General features: G+C 41.5%; 1 protein-coding gene across 1 annotated transcript; it reads right to left on the reverse strand.

Moving 5' to 3' along the window:
• Positions 1-1,667: 1,667 nt before the first annotated feature.
• LOC308160294 (ankyrin repeat and SOCS box protein 5-like) lies at positions 1,668-24,339 on the reverse strand (the record flags this gene model as incomplete). Its single annotated transcript, XM_080534212.1, has 3 exons — positions 1,668-2,050; positions 2,186-2,453; positions 24,319-24,339. 3 exons carry the CDS (start codon positions 24,337-24,339, stop codon positions 1,668-1,670), a joined length of 672 nt encoding a protein of 223 aa, XP_080390338.1.
• Between the last annotated feature and the right edge of the window lie 1,765 nt (positions 24,340-26,104).

A 26,104-nucleotide genomic window follows, 5' to 3' on the forward strand; every position in this document is an offset into this window, starting at 1 on the left:
CAGGAGTGGGTGATATAATTATCCTAGGAGGAGAGACGGTTTAAGGGAGGGAGAAAGTTAGTTGGAGGAAGAAGAACATGACTTCTATTCATCCTCCCTCATCTTAGTGATTCAATCTCCCCCTCTGACACACACACACACACACACACACACACTCACACACTGCACAAATATATCTTATCTAACAGTGCTCATACACACCACACAAATACACATCTTATCTAACCCAGCTAAACACACACTCTCTCTCTCTCACACACACACACACACACACACACACTCACACTGCACAAATATATCTTATCTAACACTGCTCATACACACCACATAAATACACATCTTATCTAACCCAGCTAAACACACACTCTCTCTCTCTCACACACACACACACAGTGTGTGCATGCATGCATGCGTGCGTTGGATTGGAATCGGTAAGACGACATGGCTAATTACCTTTTTCTCTCCAAATGTTTAATTGCAATCGAACACACACACACACACACACACACACGCACGCACGCACGCACACACACACACACACACACACACACACACACACACACACACACACACACACACACACACACACACACGTACAGTGGTTTAGAGGTTACTATTACTGGCTAATTGAGCGTCTGAGGGAGAGCTTGACAGCCCCTCACCTCTCTCTCCAGAGAACTGCCACATTGCCCTGACAGCTATAAACACGAGGAGAGCTGTTATTATTAAACACCAACACACAAACACACACACACACAAATGTATACTGAGTAAAATTTGTACTGTACATTGGACAGTACAAACACACGTATACATTTATTTATATCGTCTTTCACTGCCACACATCTACACACATCTACAGGCTTCATAAAGGGAACCTAAATGTTTATATATAATAATATATAATAATTATTATTATTTTATTTATTTATATATATTTTTGATTTGAGAGAGAGTTTTGTGATTCAAGTGGATAAAACATGTTTGACGAAATATAGACACATCACAACATTGCCAAGTTAAGGTTTGTTTATTTATATTCTACAATGATAGATACTTACCTGAAATAAATATAGATATCTTAGTATTATCTTATTACTACCAACTACTAAATTAATTAATTTTAATTCAATACATAAACACAGTCCATTCAAAGTCAAAGGTTTTTGAGCTGTCAATCAGAGGGACAGTTTACAAGTCAGAGGCAGACAGGAAGCCCATCTCCACAGCCACGTCCAGAGTCCCTGGAATGGCCTCCAGTTTCACCATCTCCTCAGCAGAGAGCCACTGCTGGTTGGAGCTCACACACTGCTTCTTACATGGAGGCTCCACCACCTCTTCAGACTCAGCCCGGGCCTTTCTCTTCATCAGCATTGTCACTCTGCTCGTACAACTCTCTCTCCCTGGAGTGGACCTGCATAGCTCTGGTCCTCCGCTCCAAAAAGACAGCTAGAAACAGCTAGGCCTGAAAAAGCTCTGTGGTTTAGGGTGTGAGTTGTGTTTATGAATTCCTCAAAGTAAAATCACGTCTCAGATCTGTTCCGTTCTGTTCTGTTATTGTTTGTTTGACATAATCCATGTTCCATTTTTGGGTGGGGGGGGGGGTGAATTCTGGGAATCTGGGACATTGGGGTGGTGGGGCCATTGGGTGGGGTGGTGCTGGACACCTAAACTCCAGTGTGTTCATTTCCTGTTCTATTAAAAAGGTTCAGTCTCTGTTCCTCTCCTCCTCGGCGGTAACACAGGTAGCTGATGATGAGCTTGGGGATGTCCAGTTGACCTATGACCTCCACGGCTCTGGTACCCAGCATCCTTCTCAGCGCCACTCTGCTCAGGTGCTGCAGACTCAGGGGGTTACTCTCATAGTGCAGTAGACAGCGGGCTGACGGGGACCCTGGCAGGGCCAGGTCGCTGGGCCTCCTCTCCTGCTGGTCTCTGGCGTACACGTTGGCCCCGAACTCCACCAGCATCCTGATCATGTCCACGCTCTGCGCCCCGGCTGCATGGTGCAGGGGGGTCACGTGCAGCCTGGCTGCATTCACCAGCGCACCTGCGTCCAGCAGCACCTTGACACAGCTGGTCTGTTGGCGGGAGCAGGCGACGTGCAGGGGGGTGCCGTAGTACATGTCATAGGCCTCCAGACTGGCCCCCCGAGACACCAACAGCCTCACACACGCACTGTTACCCTTCATGCAGGCCTCGTGCAGGGCGGAGGCTGTGCAGGAGGTGAGGGTGGGGTTGACCGCGGCCCCGTGGTCCAGCAGCAGGGTCACACACTCCAGGCTGCCCGCAGAGCAGGCCTCACACAGGGCCGTGCCCCCGTACACGTTACGGCTGTCCACCTGAGCCCCTGCCTCCAGCAGCAGTCTAACACAGTGCGTCTGGCCCCTGCCGCAGGCCTCGTGCAGGGGGGTGACAGAGTCCAACCCCACCATGTTGACCGAGGCCCCACCCTGGATCGAGGCCCCCCCCAACAGCCACGCGCATCATTCGACTGATGCTCACGAGACGTTGCTAAGGGACGTGTATGTATAATGTACAAAGCAGGGCTCGACATTAAGGCTTGTCCGCTTGTCCGGGACAAGTACATTTTATGTTCGGACAAGTGGACTTCCTCCTGCAAAAGGAAGAAGTCAAAACAAAAAAAGAAATCAATATGTATTAATATCTGCAAACATGAATTCCTCCTTCCGATCTGAATAGTAAAAAAAAATAGCAAGCAAAGCGATGCCGCGCCTCATTCTCGCTATTTCAGTCTCTTCGTAGTTCGTTATCGTCATAGTTCGTAAATTCGCTCAGAGCGCACACTGCGTTCAACGTCATAAAGACGTGATTGGACAAAAGGCATTCCATGAGTGCTGATCAGATTCCAGAGCGAATTTACGAACGCAGCCATAGTGTTGTGGGTCTCCTGTCACGTGAACGCGTATTCGCTTCTTCTCAATGCCGCTTATTTTCATGTAGTTCGATGCGATCGTATATTTTAGGTTTGAAGTTTTTAGACCAGCACATCGCAATACGAACTTCAGAATGACACTAATTATAGATTTCTCAATTTGAATATAGGATAGGCTACTATCCAAAAGCTAGCAAATAAGATTGCTTCCATTGGGGAGAGACTATAGTTACAAACATTTTTTTGTAAATATTCCTAGATATTCATCCCTTTTGTGGCCAATCTTAATCTAAAAGGGTTAGGGTTAGGGGTTACGTTTTTAAATAATTACAAAATATTGAATACATTTGAAAATTAAGGATACATCATTATCAAATCAATAGTAGTCAAATGTGTTATTTTCATACACATACACTCACTGGCCACTTCATTAGGCACACCTTGGGGTTGGACCCCCTCTTTTGCCTTCAGAACTGCCTTAATTCTTCGTGGCATAGATTCAACAAGGTGCTGGAAACATTCCTCAGAGATTTTGGTCCATATTAACACTATAATATCACGCAACAGCCCGTCTGGCACCAACAACCATGCCAGGTTCAAAGTCACTTAAATCACCTTTATTTCCCATTCTGATGCTGGTTTGAACTTCAGCAGATCGTCTTGACCATGTCTACATGCCTAAATGCATTGAGTTGCTGCCACATGATTGGCTGATTAGATATTTGCGTTAACAAGCAGTTGAACAGGTGTACCTATTGAAGTGGCCGGTGAGAGTATAATATATTATTATTCATATTATTGCTTTTTCTAAATCTTTGGATTTGGACAAGTAACTTGAGCTCTAGGACAAGTAAAAGATAAGTTCACATGTCCGAAGGACAAGTACCTGAAAAAGCTTAATGTCAAGCCCTGAAGTCTATGCTTAATTGACTCTCCATTAACATCTTCAAATTCATCATCTTGTGAGATATCATCTTGTGAGACATCAATGTCTATTGGCAACAAAACGTTATATTCCCCACTGGTTGCAGCTGGTGGATCACAATCATAAATTAACTCGGCCCTTAAATCTTTCAATTCGGAAGAACAGTGATATCTACTTTTATGAGCTTTGAAGGTGGAATACACATTAGAATCGAATAGACATGGCTGAAAAGGACACTTCACAGTTTCCTTGTTTTTCAAATGAACTCCCAAATGAACAAAGTATTCTTTAAGTGTACAGGGCTCCGAAAAATCACATAATTCACAATGTAGTCGATAAGTCACAATATTATTTTGAGATCCACGAGCAACAGCATCTTGAGGTCTCTGGGTCAATGTTTCATGCTTCAGTAAATGATTCTTTAGAGCTACTTGTGTCGTGAAAGAGCACACACAGTCACTGTAGATGCAAGGCAAGGGACAAGACCTACTATAATGTCCGTGTTTGAACTTGTAGTGCCTTATTATACTAAGCTGGTTAGCTGAAGAAAACGTGCAGAACTTACATTTCCAGTTCATAGGGTTGCCTAGCTCTGCAATGCAAAGCTCCTCTTACTTTCACACTTTCTGTGGAAAAAAAAAGTAAAAGTAAAAGTGTGCACACACAAAAAAAGCACTGAAATTAATTGCAGCCCCCCCCCCCCCAATTCTCTAACTACACATGCACATGCGGTCAAATTACCCCACTCTGCGTTTCTACAAACCAAGCTAACTACCTAGCCCACAATTAAACTTTAGCTACACCTGGCTCAGCCAGCTAAAAGCCATAATGTTATATTCCAGAAAACAAAACCAATTCTCTAGCAAGCTAACACGGGGCATATTCAAGTGATGGTGTTACTAACTAGCTAACTAACTAAACATGATGCACATTCTTTCTTTCACTGCAGTCAGAAAAGCTAGTGCTAACTAGCCTATACACCTTTGAGCCCCGGAAACGCACTATATAAAAACAATGAATTATTATTATTATTATTATACTACATGAACTCATATTTCAGCAAACGAAATCAAGCTTCTGAAACCCTCTTGCATCGACTGAATTCACTTGTTAGCTATATTAGCTAGCTAAATAGATCATGTCACTGGTGAGGTAAAGTTAACAAGCAGGGCAAACTGCAAAATTATTACACAATTGAACATTAAACTCTGAAAAATAAAATTATTAACTCACCTTTTGTAATTCGCACTCCTGATATTCTTGATATTCGTTATATTATTGATAATCTCGATATTCCTACTACAGGCTACGTTCATCACGACTCAAGACGAGTGAATTCAGCAGCATCTAATTGTTAATTAGAATCAGGTGAGGAGAAAGGCTGCTGGATGCACAGGTTGACAAACGGAATTTTGCAGGGGCAGTGTTCTGCGCATGTGCAACAACTGGAAACGTTTTTGACAAGTTGAGTGATCTCATCATTCTGATTTGAGTGGACTATTTTAATTTCACAGACAGGTTGAATGGATTAAAACTTAACATTTCTAGTTGTCTCAACTTTTTGGCAAAATTTAGTTGACCTGACTCACAAAAATGTTTTTGTCCTGGGACACACCAATTGAATTATTATTAACTAATTAATAATGTAAAATATATAATAGGATAATTCATTATTATACTTGAATTATTCCAATTGGAACAAGATCGCCTGACTGTCTTAAGACATTGATATTCAGTGTCTTAAGACATCTCAAGATGTTCTGTGTCTTCAAGACACAGAAAATATGGCTCTTATGCTCCATGTCTTAAGTGAGTGAATGAGTGCATGTCTTCAGGTTAGGTCTTAAGACGACTTAAGACATCTTGACAGACAAAATGTCTTATTTTGGTTAATTAAGACATCTTAAGACATCTCAAGACAAGGTGATGGCTGGGTATGTTATGCTCCATGTCTTAAGTGAGTGAATGAGTGCATGTCTTCAGGTTAGGTCTTAAGACGACTTAAGACATCTTGACAGACAAAATGTCTTATTTTGGTTAATTAAGACATCTTAAGACATCTCAAGACAAGGTGATGGCTGGGTATGTATGACTACACCACAGGTGGTCTATGTCAGTGCTCTACCACACAATGTGTGTGATAGGTTAGAGATAGAGAGAGAGGTAAATGAGGAGAGTTGTTCTCCCCTACCCATCATATTGTCCTTCTTCATCAGATCACAGAATTAACAGTTGTTCTGATAACAGCGTTTCACAGCCTGACTGTCCTGGACCAATGAAAAAAACATGATCTTGGTCTGTGATCGATACCAGCGTAGTTGATGCCAGGTAGCTAGCTATATTGAACTAGTGAGCTAGCTTACAACAAAGGTTAACATTAACATCTTACATTCAGTGTTAATAATAATCGTAATGTGTCTTTGTTCTTGAACGTAATTGCCGTCCATCGCAATCGCAACGTAAAATCAGCTGCTAGCTTTATAAAGTAAGGCTCCAAGTTATCAGGACCTCGATTTTCTAGTGTCTAAAAGTTTGAGTGCTTTATGCACCTCTGAGACTGTAACCGGATTATAAATACAGGGTTGAATTACCGTAACATAACCGTCAGAACAAACAGTAGGGGAAGTAATATGAGTAATCTTGAGAGAGTCAAACAAGGAACCAGAGGCAATGAAATGTTCATTAAAACAACCAAGCATTTCAGCATTATCAGAGATTTTATGTGAATCCTAAACAATGCATGGAGGAAGCTCTATGCCATTTTCATTTCCAGCTAAGGATTTAATAGTCTTCCAAAATTTCCAGGATTTTTTTTAATTGTTTGAAGTGTCGATGATGAAATTGCAGTCAGTGTGGGCTTTTCTAATTGCAACTTGTGTGCTTTTGTGCCAGTATGCACAAACAGCATTGTATTCTTCCTGGACCCTGTCTTTAAAGTATCATCATCGGAAGACTGTGCTGCGACATCTAGCCTTGAAATATGCAATTTTTCTATACACCTGTCTGTGTTTATTTGCTTGCTTGTGTGTAGATGACGTCATAGGGTGGTTTCAATAAGTGAATATGGTTCAAACAGCAACAGCTCCCCTTAGAAGAAACCTTACCACTTTGAATAGCTTTCAGTCATTTCAGTCATTACTGATGTCAAGTATTACAGGGTGTATTTATTTCCATGCACTAACTACTAGGCTCTGACCCTGACTGGTAACTTCAGGAAAATAGTTTCCTTTGAAAAGGCATACACCTTTTAATACATACATAAAGGAATATAAAACCAAACGATTCAAAAGAAACTGAATGTAACATGCTGCTTCTTAGCAGGATTTCCCTCTTTTATTTCAATACATATTTCTATGAACAGCAAATGGAAATCTTGCAGCAGTGCAGAAATGATTTCCCTTTTTGACTGACTGATGAACAGTGCTGCCTTTCTGCTTTGTTGACCACTGAAGAGAGATTTATTATCACAGAACAGATTGAAATCTGTCCTTTAAGAAATGACAAGTGGACCCTCGGATACAATGAAACCTGTCATTCGTCGAATGCATCACTGATGCATGTCTTATTTTTCTAGAGGACAGTGTTATGATCTTGTTGCCGTTATTGTAATATCGTAATATTTCTCTCTGTAATATTTCTCTTGAAACACACACCACGCTAAATCATTATACATAAATATGACACAATCACCACCTGTGTCATGTTAAAAGCATGTTCTGCATCATGAAAACATGCAAATGTAAACATGGAATCCCAAATGAGCTGGAGGATTCTCTGATCGAGATTAGACTTCTGGAACACACAAGCAATCAAACAGCTGCTCCCTCAAGACATATGTCGGCTTAACCTTCTCTGTGATTGATCTAAGCTGTGTGCTGCATTATTTTATCCTCCCGCTGTGATAGCAGCCTGGTTTATAGAGACATGGCCAGTGAGCCAGTGAGATGACTCTTGTCCTCCCTCAATGCAATCTTCCAGCTCAGGCAACACTGCATTTCAATTGGCTCAGCCACTCCCCCTCCTTCAATTGGTGCACATTCTTAACCTCTTTTAACTGTATTTGACTAATGTCCACCTAAAAACCAGACCCAAACTATACTGCTTATAACATTAGAACTATGGCGATAACATACAAAAGCAGGAAACACATTTGATAGGTAACACCTTGAAGTTCTGTGTGGACATGCTCAAATCACGCTAGTTCAGAATAACATACTACACATGACAAGGAGAGTAAATAAGTCAATAATCACATGAATAACTAAAGTAGAGCAGGATTGAAGTTCCATAAAGAGGACCTTTTTATGGAGAAAAAAAACCTTGCCTTTGAGTGGTCAGTCTAATATGGATTCATGACAAGCCACACCGAGTGAAGATCCTACTGAAGAGCCAAATCCTGGTTCGTAACTGTAATCGTCAGTCCTCCGGCAGGCAGGCGCCAGATAGCTGAATGGCAGTAGAAAGGTATTGTGCTGCAGTAAGCACAGCCGGGCCAATTCCATTGCCCCCAAGACCTTATACGGTTATCGTTGAGAAACCAAATGAATCACACATACACACACACACACACACACATGCATGCACGCACGTGCACACTCACACACTTCCCCTTTCCCCATGGTAATCTTCTAAACAACCACCCAGTCTTTGAGAAAAAGAGAGCGGTTCTTGCATGTGTGATCAGAATCATAATTCTAGAATATCTGGCAGATGTGTCTATCAAATGCATATTTGAATATACTGTATATCGCCCTGCTTCAGTAATGGGGCAGCGCAACATTGGTTCTCCTTTCTCTACACTCTCTACACTCCAAAATCTTGGATTTCAAATCAAACAACTAGGATAAAGTAGTGCAGGGTGCAGTATCTCGCTGTGACATGAGGGTCAACCCTCCGAAGCTGCCAGAGAGCACACTGCCAAGACACAGATTTACGATCGAAGGCTCTGTCGGCTGATGGCTGTTTACCATTCCTTTCTCATTTTCTCACTCTTTTTCTTGCTTCTTCTCTCCCGTATATCCTGTCCCTCCCCCATACTTTTTCCTTCGACCTTTCGTTCTCTCTGCGCTTCTTCTCCTTCTCCCTCCCCTTCTCTCTCTCCCTCCCTCTTCTCTGTGCTGCGTCCTTGTGGATGTTTCATTATGTTTGCGGAATGAAAGAATGTAATGAAAGAATGTAATTATTTTAAAGAACTGTGTTTTTTTCTCTCTTTCTGATCTATTGATTTCTTCCTGAATCACTTGTGCCTCTTAGGCACCTTTCATCTACGCCCACAGGCATGCACACATGCATCCTTTGGACTGACTACTGCAGATAAAAGAAATCAACTGACTGACTGACTGCCATCTGACAAATAGCATGTACTCACAAGGCTTATCTTTTGTCTTCTTTGTCTGTGTGTGTGTGTGTGTGTGTGTGTGTGTGTGTGTGTGTGTGTGTGTGTGTGTGTGTGTGTGTGTGTGTGTGTGGGTGTGTGTCCAATCTTCCAATGACATCACAGGTTATCCACCTTCTGCCAGTCTGACAAAGAAGAGCTGCGCGGATGAGACCAGAGATGTCAGAAAGACTGTGGATGACAGGAAAGAGGCACAGAGAAATAATGGTAAACATGAATGAAAGGTACAGCAATTGCAAGGGCAAAGTAAAGTACTTTGTATTCCTAATGCTCTAATTCTAAATCTAAATCGTAAATCAATCTCTCTCTCTATCTCTCTCTCTCTCTCTCTCTCTCTCTCTCTCTCACACACACACACACACACCCCTGTTCAGGCTCTCTCTCTCTCCCTTAACTCTTCAAATCACATGACAGTCTGGGGAAATGGAGGGAAGAGGAGGCACTGAAAGTCAATAAAAAAGTGTACAGTATGATATGTACAGAACAAGGGATGGATATCAATACGATATGTACAGTTAAGATATATGGACAGTACGAAGTGTACAGAACAAGGGCAATAGGTTTTGAGATGTGCAATTAAAGACCAATATAATAACATGGTATGTGCAAACAGCAGTAGTGCAAAAGCTGTATTGAAGTCCTGAGAGTGCAATGTTCCTCCTGTTGGAGGGTGGAGGGCGGGAGGTGGCTAGGGGGCAAGGCTACCGCTGGGATTTGGAGCTCAGCAGATGGGCAGCTGCAGGGAAGAAGCTATTTGTGAGCCTGCTGATGCAGGAGCCTAGACTCCTGTAGAGCCTCCCGGGTGGGAGCAGGGCAAACAGTCCGTGACTGGGGTGAGAGGTGTCTTTAATGAGGCCTCGCGCCCTCTGCAGACACCGCTTTTCCTGGAGGCCCTTGATGGCAGGGAGTTGGGCACCGGTGATGTACTGGGCGGTTTTCACCACCCATTGCAGGGCCTTCCGATCAGAGCAGCTACCATACCACACTGTGACGCAGTTAGAATGCTCTCGACGGTGCACCGATAGAAATTGACCAGAATCCTAGGAGACAGATGGGCTTTTTTCAGTCTCCTCAAGAAGTATAGACGCTGCTGCGCCTTTTTAACCAGGGTAGAGGAGTTGAGGATCCAAGAGAGGTCCTCAGAGATGTGGACACCCAGGAACTTGAAGCTGGAAACACCCCCGGCTCCTCCTGTCCACATGTCAAGGTGTCCTTGCACAAGAACTGAACCCCAAATTGCTCCTAATGAGCGGGCCGGTGCCTTGCATAGTAGCTTGCTACCATTGGTGTGTGAATGTGTGTGCGAATGGGTGAATGAGAGGCCATTGTAAAGCATTTTTTGGGAATAAGGTGCTATATAAGTGCAGTCCAGGCATGCAGTCGTGGGTGAAGAGGGAATAGCGGAGAGGGCGCAACACACAGCCCCGGGACACCGGTGTTCAGGGTCAGGGTGGAGGAGGTGTGGTTGTCTAGTGTGTCTAGTGTGGTTTCCATGTGCATTCACTGAAGTCAAAGCTAATCTACAGCACTGCGTCAATGAAAGCCACACACAAACCTTCACTTTCACCAAACCAATTACCACAGTGTTTCATTATATCACATCAAATAAAAAATCTAAGTCAAATCAAATTGTATTTGATACAGCCATAATTGATATCATGAAATACTTCTCAATCAACAGTCAACAATAATCAACAAAAACATTGACAAAACAGACCCAGCTCAGTGGCCTTGCGATTAGAGTGTCCGCCCTGAGATGGGAGGTCGTGAGTTTGATCCCTGGCCGAGTCATACCAAAGACTATAAAAATGGTACCTGATGCCTCCCTGCTTGGCACTCAGCATTAAAGGTTGGATTATGGGTAAGACCCTGCGCCATACCAGCGTCATGTCCAGAGGGGGTACTTCAAGCTGCCTCACGCTACGGAAACAAGAGATAGGCTCCTGCCCTAAGGGCCATTAGGCTCGAGAACCATCGGTTCTCAAGGCTACTTTCTTTTTTAATAATAAAACAGTGACAGTAGTACACTACATAAGGGTGTAGTGTAAGTAGCAATGTAGTAATGACTGTAATAAACAATGTCAAATGCATGTAGCCCCTTCAAGGAAGATAATAAGGAGGAATGCCATTTCAAAATATTCAAACTCCAACTGTCAGTCCTGACTGATAGCCGACAGCGTCTTTCTCCAGTAACTCTCTATCTCCCCTGCAATGGGAGAAAGACATGAAACCAGTGCTTCTCAAGAGACAGAATCAAAGCGAACAATGGCTGTGTCACTCAGCATGTGGCAGACACATCCTTTACCGCTGCAATGCAGGTCATATTATGTGTTTGTTTTTAAATCAGTTTCATATTCACGTATATCTTGATGTGTTAGCAACTCTTTCCTCTGGTGGTGTGTTGCGAACTGTTTTGTGTGTGTGTGTGTGTATGTGTGTGTGTGAATGTTTGTTGTGTTAATCAGCTTAAATCCTCTACTCTTTGAAGTCTCACACACACACACACACACACACTCACACACACACACTCACACACACACACACACACACACACACAAACACACACACTCACACACACACACACACACACACACACACACTCACACACACACTCACACACACACACCACACACACACACAAACACACACACACACACACACACACACACACACACCACACACACATCAGCCTTAGTGAGGAGCCAGGGGACCCTTATCATCAGTCATGATTAGTTTATTTTGTATTCTTGTTTTTATCAATTCTGTTGTTCAAAACACCCAATTACATATTCACGCTTATTCTATCTGTTCATCTCCATGTTTGTTTTCTCTTTCCTCATTGACAGTCACAGCATGAACGTGGTATTGTCATGGCAATGCATGTCATAACATTTGAGGGACTAATACAAGGACCACTCACACTGTTCACAACGTTTCAATCACACTAGCAAAGCTTTCTATTCCTCATTCAATATGAATGCATGCATTCACAAGAATCACAGCATGCATCTCTGTCAGCCCGCCTCAGACTGTCTCTCTGTCATTACCAGTCACCATTCCCTCTGCACTGCACCTCCCAGAGAGCACCAGTGGGGAATACACACATGGTTCTATTTTACAGGATGCAAGACAGCTGGGAGCAGATGTAAAACACTCATATATAAAACAACAATTGACTCATCTCTTGCTTTTTTTAAATCTAAAAAATGATATCTAAATGACTGTACACAATTATTGCAACCAAAAGAATGCTCACCATATGAGGGGTTGAACAATCACCAATATTTTTATTGAGGAAACCCCCCTGGCGCCATTGCCAGTATCCCCACAAGAGGCCACATTTGTGCTAACACTTTTTTACGCTAAACAACGAATTTGGTATGTTATGTTCTAGGCAAAGACAGCAACCCTGGAGCCAGTGCCTTGCTCAAGGACACCTCGACACATGGCCAGCCAGGGTTCGAACCGCCAAACCGCAGACCTAGCGATCTTTAGACGACGGCTCTACCCCCTGAGCCACAGCCTCCCCCTTAAAATAGAACCCAGAAGTGTTATTCTTGTTATCCTCAGTGGGACACGTCATGACAACTTTTTTAGTGATTCCACTCAAAAGTGAACCTGTTACATGGAGTACCACATTACATGGATATGGATTATGGATATGGATTATTAGGGCGGCAATAAAAGACAAGAAATCAATAGCATCTGAAATAATGCTTTCAGTGCAAATCTGCTGAACGCAATTAACAGTGTTTTCAGTGTCAGTATGCTCCAATTGAGCCTGAACAGGGGTGTGTGTGTATGTGTGTGAGAGAGAGAGAGAGAGAGAGAGAGAGAGAGAGAGAGAGAGAGAGGGAGAGAGAGGGAGAGAGAGAGAGGGATTGAGAGAGAGAGAGCGAGGGATTGAGAGAGAGGGAGAGGGATAGGGAAGCAGGGCAACTTAAGAACTGGACTCAGAAGCAGGAAAAATAAAGCCCCTGGGCAAGACAACTTTTTAATTAGACATCAACTATGTTCAATTCCTCGGATCTGCTCTCTCTCTCTCTCTCTCTCTCTCTCTCTCTCTCTCTCTCTCTCTCTCTTTCTCTTACTCTCTCCTTTTCCACTTTGTGTATTGGGCTGTTTTACAACCCTCAAATTATGCTCATGTAGCGTGTATTGTTTGTGCACCATCTGTGTACCATTTGGGCTGAAATAATTATTGTTTCTATTTGTTCTTAAAATATAATTGATTTAGCTCTGGCGTTGCAAACCACAGGATCCATCAAACGCATCTCAATGATTGAACATGTGTGACCTTTGTACAGATGATGTTCATGTTCTTGTGTTCTGCACATGTGTGTGTCCACCCTAGGCATGTGTAAACCATCGATTACACTCCCAACCGTCATCCCTAGTATATATAGTATATACTGTACAACATAGATAGAAAGATAGATAGATAGATAGATAAAAAGATAGATAGATAGATAGATAGATAGATAAAAAGATAGATAGATAGATAGATAGATAGAATATATATATAGTTGACATGAATAGCTCATCACTACCATTTCTCACTCTACACAAGAGAGAGTAGATTTGCTGTTACTGATACATGATGGCTGATGGGGAAATTAGATGAGGCTTGCTAGGCTAAATGGGCTAAATCCAGGCACGCGGGAAGGTATTTTGACTGGGGGTGCTGAGGTGCTGTCTATATACGCTACAGGGAAAAAAATTGCCAGGGAAAAAATTATAACGATTTCTCTCCCTCCCTCCCTCCCTCCCTCTCGCTGATTGCTCGTTCGCTCACACGCACACAGTGGCATAACGACGGGCCCCAATGCACGGGCAATAATAGTTAAGCACGCACGCACGCACCCACACACTACAAAGACGTAACGTTAAATATTTTACCAACAATGTGTTGGAATTTACAGTAATTTCCACTCAGCTCACAGTGTCCCACAATGTCCACAAACATGATGTTGACCATTATTACAGACAGCACTCCATGTCGATTGTTATTGCCTCTTAACGGAAGCCCTTCGCTGCCGAAGAATCGGATGGATCTGAATATCAGTTCTAATACGTTTCTGGCCGTCTGTTGCTCTTTCTCAACAACGTCCGACAGTAGAGCATTAATGGGAGTGTTGTTAAGCGAAGCAAGCAACTGCATCAGCATCTTCTTCCAACTCCACTTCAATTGTTCTGGCTGATTTAGCATTTTTGCTAAAGAACTCAGAGATTCCCTAGCAAGATATGACCATGTGATCACTAACATTAAAACTAACAAACACATTTTTACATTTATTACAAAAAACACATTTATTTTTATTCCCAAAAGCAACAATAGTTATTATATTGTTTTAAATTATTGTTTGAATAATATTTTTATTTTTTAAATTCAGGCAGGAGGAGCTCCTTCTGCCTGCCGCTAGGGGGTGCTGCAGCACCCTCAGCACCCCCCTTCCCGCGTCCCTGGCTAAATCACCCATGTCTAGAGGATTACAGTTTCATGATCAGTGATGCCGGTAACGCGATACTAAGTATCGCGATACTCTAATCTGATTACTTTTCCCAGTAACGACTATTCTATCGCGATACTATTTCCAAATCAGTAATCTGATTAAAGTTACTTATTCGAGTGACTGTGCGTTACTATTGCGTTACTACCTCATAACTTAGGCTAAATGCAGTATTTCTTTGTAATGTTCGATAGTAAACAAACATTTATTGCTTTTCTCGCGTCTTGGGGAGTGACGTCAGTGATCACGTTTTCAACACGAGGTGCAGCAGAATCGCTCACGTGTATCACCACGCTGATTGCACAGTGTAAACAGAAGCGTATAATGGAGCGAGAACAGAGATATGCGTTAAATAGCTGGAAATATAGGGATTATTTTGAGTTTGTGTCAGCAAAGGATGACAAGAACATAAATGTTCGTTGTACACTCTGTGCTGGCAAGAAAATATTGTCCTGTGGTAAAAGCCTGAATGGTCAGGGTAGGTTTTAGGTTTTGTGAAACCCCTCCTTGCTAGTTACTGTTAAGGGGAGGCTACCCCCCCTAGACTTTGCCAATAGGCAAAAAAAGAAAGAAAATAGATATCACTATGAACACATTCCCAGTTTGTTATGTACATAAAAACTATGAAAAAATGTATTGCAAGTTTTCTGAATTTATTATTGTTTATGTTTATTATGCAAATTAGATGCTAATTGGACCCAAATCTCCAGGATCACTCACACCATCATATTTGTCAATTTTTTTTTATTTTTTTTTTTATTTATGTTGACACATAAGAAAACAAACTTTGCACACAGCAGATTGTGTCTATGTCCTCGTATCAGCCCATACATCAGGAAATACTGTCCATAGTCATAAAAAAATCTATTTTCGCCATGGTTTTGGTATAAAATGTACTATAAACAGGGCTATGAATGATATATCATCAAACTCTTGTGTGCAGAGAAGCAGAATATGGATAGGAAGAAATGTGGAAAGTTTGGTCTGTTTTGGTGCAAGGAAAATCCTTGTGTGTGGACAAGTGTGTGGACAAACACATAAAAACAAATTTTCGGGAAAACAGACTCAAAGTTTTGTATTGTGAAATATGAAACATTTTTATTTGAAACTGCTATTCACAAACACAAAACCTAATCAAACCATTAGCAATAAACATCCTAAACACCTGACTGATAACTGAATAACATAAACTGAACAGAAATGCACACAGGCTACAAATAGTGGCTGTTATGGAATAGAAAGTGTCTCCCTCTCTCACAAACCTCTGGCACCACCATGTAATCAGCACACAGAACTACAGCCAGCCAGCCAGCCACACACACACACACACACACACACACACACACACACACACACACACACACACACACACACACACACACACACACACACACACACACACACACACACACACACACACACACACACACACACACACACACACACACACACACACACACACACACACACACACACACACACACACTTGTGTCAAGCCTAGTTACAGAACCTGGTACTGGTGTGTGAGCACATCTGCCTCTCCTGTGTGTGAGAGAGGGACAGAACCTGGTACTGGCGCCGCAACCGAGTCGGGGCTCGGATATGTGTTCGGCGGGCCCGAGCCGATTCAGGAAATATTAGAACGGCGTCTGTGGCTCGTACGGTTGCGACGCAGCGGTACTTTGACCTGAAGTGCCTAGGCCGAGAAGCCTGAATTTGAGTTATTTTTAAATGCTTTTCGGTCAGCTGTAAGGCGATCAACTTCTCCAGTATCGATTTAATTGAGTCGTCACTTTACAAGCGAGTTCGTTTAATCTCAACGAGACGTCCTTGATATCACTTCTTAAGATGATATGATCCAATCAAATATTAGGCACCACTACTGAACTGTTCATTAAGATAATATTTATTCAAGCACATCAGCAAGCAATAATTAGTTCATTTCCATGGAAAAGTGGTCTCATCTAGTTTCACCTCTGCAGGCCCGTCTCAGCTAGCCGTCAACAAGTTCACTGCAAGAGCTCCACCAGACGAGAGTCCCGTTTAGCCCTGGTACATAGTCTTTATACCATTCATCAAACATTTTGGGCTGGGTGATGCCCCCCCCTCTATCTGGTAGTTTTCCAAGTGTCAGCACAAATCCGTTGCAGCTGCAGAAGGTCTTCTCGTTAGCGTTGGCCTTCAATTCTTCTGGTATGTGGGTGCGAGAGTGTATGTATGTTATCAGCTTGAGTGTCCTGCTAGCGTCTCGTTCCCATGGTGATATCATACTTTGTGAGCAGAGCTGTGAGTTGAGTTCTTATCAGTAGCTTGTGAAAACATTTGAAGTTGCACAGTTATATGAGTTAGGATTCGATTTACAAGTTAAAGTATAGTATAGAAGAATAGACTTATCATTAATCATTAGTTATGAAAGTATAAAATCAGTACAGAAAAATAGAATATCATAACAGCAGGTATACAATGGTTGTTAGCACATAGGTAAAAATAAGTAATTTATAGGCAGTTTGAATCATAAAACGTTCTTTTAGTCAGGAGCTTGTCTTCTTCTTGTCGCTCAAAAACAGAACCTCTCTTTTGGCTTTGCGTGACCTTCCTATTGTTCTCAACTGACCGCATTCACATATTATTTAAATGAGCACATAGTACATGATTTATCACTTCTAGTGATTTTAATACAAATTCCCAACAAATCCCCCCTTTGGTCATTAAAACAAAATTATGACCATTACAGAGAATTTGTAGCCAGAAAGGTGAGATGGGTCGTAGACCGCAAATGCCTTTATTTACACCATTCCTTCACAAAACTCCATAATTACAACATATCTTCAACTCCTGTATCATGATCCATCTCCTCACCCTCCAACAGTGACTGCTGCTGCTCAGCAATAAGCATTTGTAAGTGCATCTGTGTTCCAGCATCAACCTTGGTTAGGGCCGTAGTAATCAGTCGCTGTGCCAGGCCTCTAATGCAAGGGACAATGCAGCAGCCAAACAGGATCAGCACTGTGGCAGAGATGAGGAGGGCAGAGAGCATAGACATAGCCAGATTTTTCCATTTACCAAAAACAGATTCGAACCACTCTCCAATAACATTGTTAACTCCAGCGTTTGCATACACCTCTTTTAAACATCCTCATCACCATCTACCAAATGTGCCTCAGCACCAATAACATTAATTAGACCTGCACGGGCCACTATTCTTCCGTCATGCTTTGCGTCACCCCCCTTGTTACCCACACTGACCTTTCTTGGGGGGAGGCGGCCCCCTGTATGTCATCTATAGTCTGTACAGAGCATTTAGGTTTGTCTAGCTGGATTGAGACCAGCTGATGTTCTCTGGGGACATATCAATGGACTGCGCTTACATACCGCCGTTATCCAAAGCGCTTCAATGGCTTCTCATTCACCAACACACACATTCACACACCAATGGTGGCAAGCTGCCATACAAGGCGCCGGCCCTGGGAGCAATTCGGGTTTCAGTGTCTTGCCCAAGGACACTCTGACATGTGGCCTGCCGGGGCTCGAACCGCCGATCTGCCAACCTTGCGATCATTAGAGGGCGGCTCTACCTCCTGCATCACAGTCACCCCCTCCTGATTTAGCGGCTGCATCTGCAGCATAATTTCCTTTTTCTTCGTCTGTGTCGGCTTTCCTTCAGCGGTGCCTCTAATCTAAAAGCAGATATCTATGGGGTGAGCCCCCACCTTTCCAAACATGTCTGCTACAGGTTTACTGAAATTGCCTGGCAGTCACGCATTCTAAGGAAGCAAAACAAATTGCAAGGCATTTAGACAAGAAACTGTAAAGTGATGATTAGGCCCAATGGATCTCCTGAAACCTCCAAAGGGATTATGGTGAGAGAACAAATAATGACTGTGAAATACCTGAACAGACAATTGACTCAAATCTGAGTGGAAATACTTGAACAGACAATGACTGACAAAATGGGAATGGACAAGGATTATTCATTTCCACTAAACGATATAAATGATGATGAGTTTCGAGAAATGGGATCACTGGACTGTGTGGATTATAATCCAGCTGCACCTAAAAACTATGAAGAGTTGAACTTTGAAAACTTTTGACTTTACAGAGCACAAAATGTATGACATTGAGAACAACATCGACCACTTCTACAACAATAATAACATCGAACCACTTCTACAACAATAATAACCGTCTGCAACTTTGAGTATTACACAGAGGAACAATTCAAAAGTAATATAATATTGGATGGTATTTTATCAACAATACACTTCAACAGTAGAAGTCTTTATAGAAACTGTAAGAAAACTAAGGACTATTTGAGACAGTTCACCAAGTTCAGCATCATTGCTGTATCGGAGACATGGCTCAGTAAAGAAAAAGAAGCCGATGTGGAACATGAGGACTATGAACTATTTACCTCCAACAGAACAAACAAGAAGGGAGTAGGAGTTGCCTTGTATGTAAATAATGACTGTGACTGTAAAATAGTAAAACATATGTCAATAACAATAGAAAACATTATGGATTGTGTCACTGTAGAAATAAAATAAGGAGAACTCTAAGACCATAATAATACACTTTGTATATAGAACTCCAGGATCCTGTCTTGACACATTCAAAGATATGATGGTTGATATGTATGATGAACTAAATGACAGAAAGACGGTCTTTGTATGAGGGGACTTAAATATAGATTTGTTGAACCCAAATAAACACAAAAAATGTTACAGACTTCATGGACACAATGTACAGTATATGTCCTACAATCTTAAAACCGACTAGAATAACAAGTAACGGTGCTACTTTAATAGATAACATTTTTACCAATGAAATTGGGAGTAAAATAGTAAGTAGAATGCTATTAAATAAACAGAGCTGCCTATCAAGACCCAACTAACAAATTATTCATAAACCCCTATGATCTCAAATGTAAAGAATTGGTGGACTTCAAAATGGCACAAGTAATGTACAAAATAAAAACAAGATGCTTCCAGACTGTATCCAGAGACTGTTCCAAGTTAGACAGACTAATTACGAACTCAGAGGAATATGTATGTTTATGAAAACAAAGATTAAAACAAATGCAAAACAAAGATGTATAACAGTTAAAGGAGCCTACCCATGGAACGCCGCCGAAAAGGAAATGAAAATGTGCAGCACACCAAAAGGACTCAAAAAATCACAAAAATAAGATGATTAACAAGTATAAAAACAGAGGCATAAATACAGCCCTTGTTTGGTATCCTTGAACCCCCCCCGCCAACATGCGCAAGTAAAGTCCTGTTCACAAATGTTTCCCTGTCTTGACCATGCACTCATGAACATATTGCAGAAGTGCGTAGTATTAAGGCGTCCCACGTCGCCCCCCTTTCCCGTCCTGTTAAGGCAGTCGTAGGCTTTTTCTAAGTGTAAAGGGTGATGTCCCTCATATATCATGGGGCCTTTAGTTCTATTCATACCGGGGCAGCATGTTCTCCCCCTCGTCCCATCTCTACTGGAGAATTTGAACAATTATCAGGCTTGTAGGGGGTTTCAAGCAGACTAAACATGTCACATTAGAAATGGTGGATATTGTGTAGTTAACCCAGTTAATTTAATAATTAATTAATAAATTGTATCAATAATTGTGGCTATAACCCAGTTGTACCAAACATTTTAATTTGATTTGATTTGCTTCTCCATTTATCTCGAACATTTCAACCACAAAAACACACAAATCTTCAACAACAATAAACAAACCCCCAAAAATAAATAAAAATACAAATAAAATAAGATATAAATTGAAATAAAATATATCTTCCTCGACATGGAAGCAACAGTCGGCAATTGCCCTGTTCGATAAAAGACAGAAAGAAACAAAAGCCACCTGGTCCTGCCCCTTCCCCACAATATCATACCTTTACGCAATAGATTATCTATCAATATCTATAATAATATGGCTATCCACTATAGCTAACCAGGAACCAAATGTCCACAAAAATACCAGTTCACGTCATTCTCAAGCTCCTCCAACCTATATCCCTCCAAACCACTCAATAGTACTACTTGTTTTCATTGTTACATCAAGGCCATTCAAAATGGACACCCCACAAACTGAGATGCACCTGCCCCTGAGCGCTGCACAGACAACAGGCTGTTCTTCATTCAATTTCCCTCCTAGACTACAACCCCTATCTCTGCTCATGAACAAAACAATTTTAGTAAGTTGCCAGCGACCTTATTTTGTGTTACTTTAAACATGAATCGTGCAGCTCTGAATTTAACCAATTCTCAACATTTCAGAGTTTGACTTTTATTTTATTTTATTAATAATTGGTATGACCTCTATACCCAGCATGAAGTACAATTCTTATAGCTCTTTTTTGCAATGTGCATATCTTTTCTAGGTTGGTTTGTATTTCCCCAAACTTCAACACAATATGACAGATAGGGTACAATGAGTGTGCAATATAGAGTGTATAGTGATTTCTGATTTAAGATGTATTTAATTTTACCCAGAACTCCCAAGCTCTCGCAATCTTTGAGCACAGATATTTTCACTTTGTTTCCAGCAGAGTTTGTAGTCTATTTAAGACACCCAAAAACTTGATTTCATATATTCTATTGATTTAGACATTTTCAATTTCCAGATGTATTTATATTGCAATTTCCAAATAGCATGAATTTGGTTTTATTCAGATTTAATGATAGCTTGTTTGTCTCAACCCAGCATTTTAATTTGTACAATTCCTTCTTTGCCACCTTTAAAAGCTGCTGCAGATCTTCCCCATAACATAACATATTTCTGTCATCTGCCAAGACAACCAATTCGACCCCTGTGGGCACCACAGGTCATATTTAAGCACCTTGATTTGTTCTGGCCTATTTGAACAAATTGCTGTCTATTACTAATATAGCTTTTAAGCCATTCAAGTGCGACCCCTCTGACACCATACCTGTCCTTTTTTTTTTTTTTTTTTTAAAGTAGAATCTCATGATCTATTGTGTCGAATGCTTTTTTAAGGTCAATGAATATGCCCAATGCATATTTCTTTCTCTCTGTACAAGTTGTTATTTGCTTCTACTAGCTCCATTAATGCCATGGCAGTAGATCTAGCTGTTCTAAAACCATACTGACTATCCATTAGTAGTTGATGTTTTTCAATGAAATTGGCCAGTCTTTCATCATATAGTTTCTCTAACCCTAACCCTAACTCTAACTGTTATAATAAGGATACCGGTCTGTAATTGGTGAAGAGGTGTTTATCTGTTGAAGTTTTGTTCATACATTTGTTTACCCATATCAGTATATCAGTAAAATATTTTTATTTTTTCCTATAGTTCCCATCGATATTGAGTCAGTGATTCTCTCTCCACAGTCCTCCTCAGCAAATCTCTTTCCAGTGCCGTTTATTTCTTTAACTAGTTTTGGCCCCATATCAACAACATATATATACTTATATATACTGTATATATATATATTTTTTTTTTCTTAAATCCATCCACCACCTAATTTATAAGGCTAATTTTCCCGTTATTGTCTGTAAAATGTTCTACTTTGTTTCTTTAACATTATTTTTTCTTCTCATCTAATAATCTGGTATAATAATCTTTCTTACATATTCTCATAATACTAATTAGTTTGTTTTTTGTATTTATTATATGTAACCCCTGCCTCCTTTGTTTCATGCTTTATACATACACTTTATAGAGTATACTTTTTCTTGTATGCATTTTGAATGTCCCTGGACATCCACAGATTTTCAGAATATTTATTCTTATTGCTACATTGTTTTAGTGGGCAGTTTTTTTTTCATATAGAACTTTAAATGTTTCTAGGAATAACCCATACGCTTTGTCCACATCTGATTCTTCATATATACTCTTCTAATTCCATTTTAATAACTCATTTCTAAAAGCAGATATGGATTCCTCAGTTCTACTGTCTTGTATGTCATTTCCTTTAACTCCCTCTTCTTTCTATAATTACATTCATAAAATGAAAAGACAGGCAGGTGATCGCTAATATCATGGATTAATAGTCCACTTGTTGTGTTACTTTCCACATTATTTGAGGCTTAGTGCATGCTGACAGAGTCGCCAGGAATTTGAAGATGTTATACATGTGGTGGGTCTGCTTTGGTACAGTGTGACAAGAGAGACCACCCTGTACCCGGTTTACCTTCGACTCTGACAGCGTGTGAGGTGGTCAATATACCTCCCACGGTCTTGTCCACCACGTCGCCTGGGTCTAAAATAGGAGTCTGTTTTGCCGTTGTCTGCTTTCTCCGCAGCATTCAGTTCCTGTGAAGAAAAAACTCGATTGAGATTAGTTAGAGTTTGGACATATATTCATTTTCATGGAGAGGAGGTCGAAGCCACCTCCCTCTGTCTGTGTATCATGCCTGTCGGCACCAACATCGGTCTACCAGTTATGATCTCATGGGGTGTCAAATGAGTCACTGAATTGGTCTTATTTCTCATTGCCATCAACACCATGGGCAATGCCCCCACCCACGATAGTCCTGTCGAGGCACAGGTTTTAGCAAGCTTTCTTTTAATAGATTGGTTAGCCCTTTCAACCAGCCCCTGTGATTGGGGGTGATAGACTGAACCAAATCGATGCTTAATCCCCATTGCTGTCTCAATTGTAGCCATATGGACTTTTATTTTATTTTATATGTGACCCATTATCAAAGCGTATTATTGTAGGGAAACTAAACCGTGGTATGAATTCCTTTAAGAGGCACTTTATTACAGATGCGGCATCCTCCCGTTTACACGGATATGCTTCAGGCCACCTTGACAATCTATCAATCACTCCCATGTCCGTGAAGTCAATACATGCCTACTCTCTCGGAATGGACAGGGAGGCATCGGATATGTGCACATTTAAGTACTGTTTTAACGGGTTGTGTTTGTTACACACATCACAGACGAGACATAAATCACCACGTATAGACAGACACTCCTAGTGAGCTTTTTTTTCCTGCTGTCTGCGCTTCAATGGTGGGTCACACCCGCAGCACAACACTTCTTTAAACACCTTGAACGAGGCATAACATACAACTATCCCTTTTAATAGTAATAATTACAATAATAATAACAATTCCATCTATGATTTACATACAATATTACGTAACACCTTTGCATGAGTTTAGAATTATAAGGTTCTATCTCCGTTTAGGGTAGTTCACTGAGCGTCAAAGTTTTTACATTCCATTATGTTTTGTGAGATGGAACCGTTGTATTTTATGAATTACCCACTCAAAATGTCAACATTTTAAAAATACCACCACACATTAATAAACCACTTAATGGATCAGATTATGCAAAAAACTCAATTTTGACTAAAATGATGATAGAACCACATAATCCTAACGTCACAATTATTTTAGCGCCCGCTGTGAGGGGAGGCACGCTAAATAGGACCTTCACCGGACTGCAGTCCTGCCGTGAACGCTACCCTATCCGCAATGTCCTACACTCCTCACTTGGTTTGCAAGGTATTTCAACCTTCGGGGCCTGGGCCTGATTACCCCTGGTTACCCCTGGGGCCTGGGCCTGCATGATTACCCCTGGATACCCCTGGGGCCTGGGCCTGATTACCCCTGGTTACCCCTGGGGCCTGGGCCTGCATGGTTACCCCTGGCTACCCCTTAATAGGACTATAGTGTCCTTTCCTGGGGCCTGGGCCTGTCTACCCCTGGTTACCCCTTAATATGGACTTAGCTACTGTCCCTTCCTTAGACCTCGGCGGGTCTTATTACACGTTAATACAAGATGTGCTTAAATATCAGACAGTGGTGTTCAATAATGTATAGAATGTCAATTTAATTAATGATTATCCTTACTTTTGACGGATCTTCAAAGACACAGATCAGAATGGGTTTGACGATTCCAGGACCCAGCACTTCCAGCTAGAATACTATTGTCTACCTAAGCAGATTTCATTAAATGGCTCTGCTCACCTCTTTTGTGTTGGTACCGTGGAAGTGCTTAGTCCGAACCCAGCCTCGCCCACTCCTCCTTGCATCCCGTTGAAGATCACGTCGGGGTCACCAATTTTGTAAGGCGATCAACTTCTCCAGTATCGATTTAATTGAGTCGTCACTTTACAAGCGAGTTCGTTTAATCTCAACGAGACGTCCTTGATATCACTTCTTAAGATGATATGATCCAATCAAATATTAGGCACCACTACTGAACTGTTCATTAAGATAATATTTATTCAAGCACATCAGCAAGCAATAATTAGTTCATTTCCATGGAAAAGTGGTCTCATCTAGTTTCACCTCTGCAGGCCCGTCTCAGCTAGCCGTCAACAAGTTCACTGCAAGAGCTCCACCAGACGAGAGTCCCGTTTAGCCCTGGTACATAGTCTTTATACCATTCATCAAACATTTTGGGCTGGGTGATGCCCCCCCCTCTATCTGGTAGTTTTCCAAGTGTCAGCACAAATCCGTTGCAGCTGCAGAAGGTCTTCTCGTTAGCGTTGGCCTTCAATTCTTCTGGTATGTGGGTGCGAGAGTGTATGTATGTTATCAGCTTGAGTGTCCTGCTAGCGTCTCGTTCCCATGGTGATATCATACTTTGTGAGCAGAGCTGTGAGTTGAGTTCTTATCAGTAGCTTGTGAAAACATTTGAAGTTGCACAGTTATATGAGTTAGGATTCGATTTACAAGTTAAAGTATAGTATAGAAGAATAGACTTATCATTAATCATTAGTTATGAAAGTATAAAATCAGTACAGAAAAATAGAATATCATAACAGCAGGTATACAATGGTTGTTAGCACATAGGTAAAAATAAGTAATTTATAGGCAGTTTGAATCATAAAACGTTCTTTTAGTCAGGAGCTTGTCTTCTTCTTGTCGCTCAAAAACAGAACCTCTCTTTTGGCTTTGCGTGACCTTCCTATTGTTCTCAACTGACCGCATTCACATATTATTTAAATGAGCACATAGTACATGATTTATCACTTCTAGTGATTTTAATACAAATTCCCAACACAGCGCGGCCGTTCCGAGGCGCAGAGACGCACCGTTTTCGACGAGGTCATTCGTAAGGGGCTTGGCACCCGTACTCTGTCGAGTTTTTTCTGCTAGGCGCGACCGAAGATGTTCGACATTTGTGAAAACCAGACCTCTAGCTCACTCAGGAGGGGAGTTATGAATTCTGGCCACAGGAGGCCATACAATGGGCTAGAGACCTGAAATCACTTTTGTCTGAAAGCTGGCATCCCACTGATGGTGTGTGTCTTTTTCTGTTCCCCTGGCTACATAGGAAGTGTCCCAAAGGTGAGCCTAAAGTTCAGGAGGTCGCCAATGTTAAACGGCTGAGTGGGGAGGGGTAGTGAGTGACTAAATTGAGTGCTGTTTGGTGATACATTGGGCTAGAGATCT

This window comes from Nansenia antarctica, assembly GCF_963989245.1.
Source record: "Nansenia antarctica genome assembly, chromosome: 6".
Lineage (NCBI taxonomy): Eukaryota > Metazoa > Chordata > Actinopteri > Argentiniformes > Microstomatidae > Nansenia > Nansenia antarctica.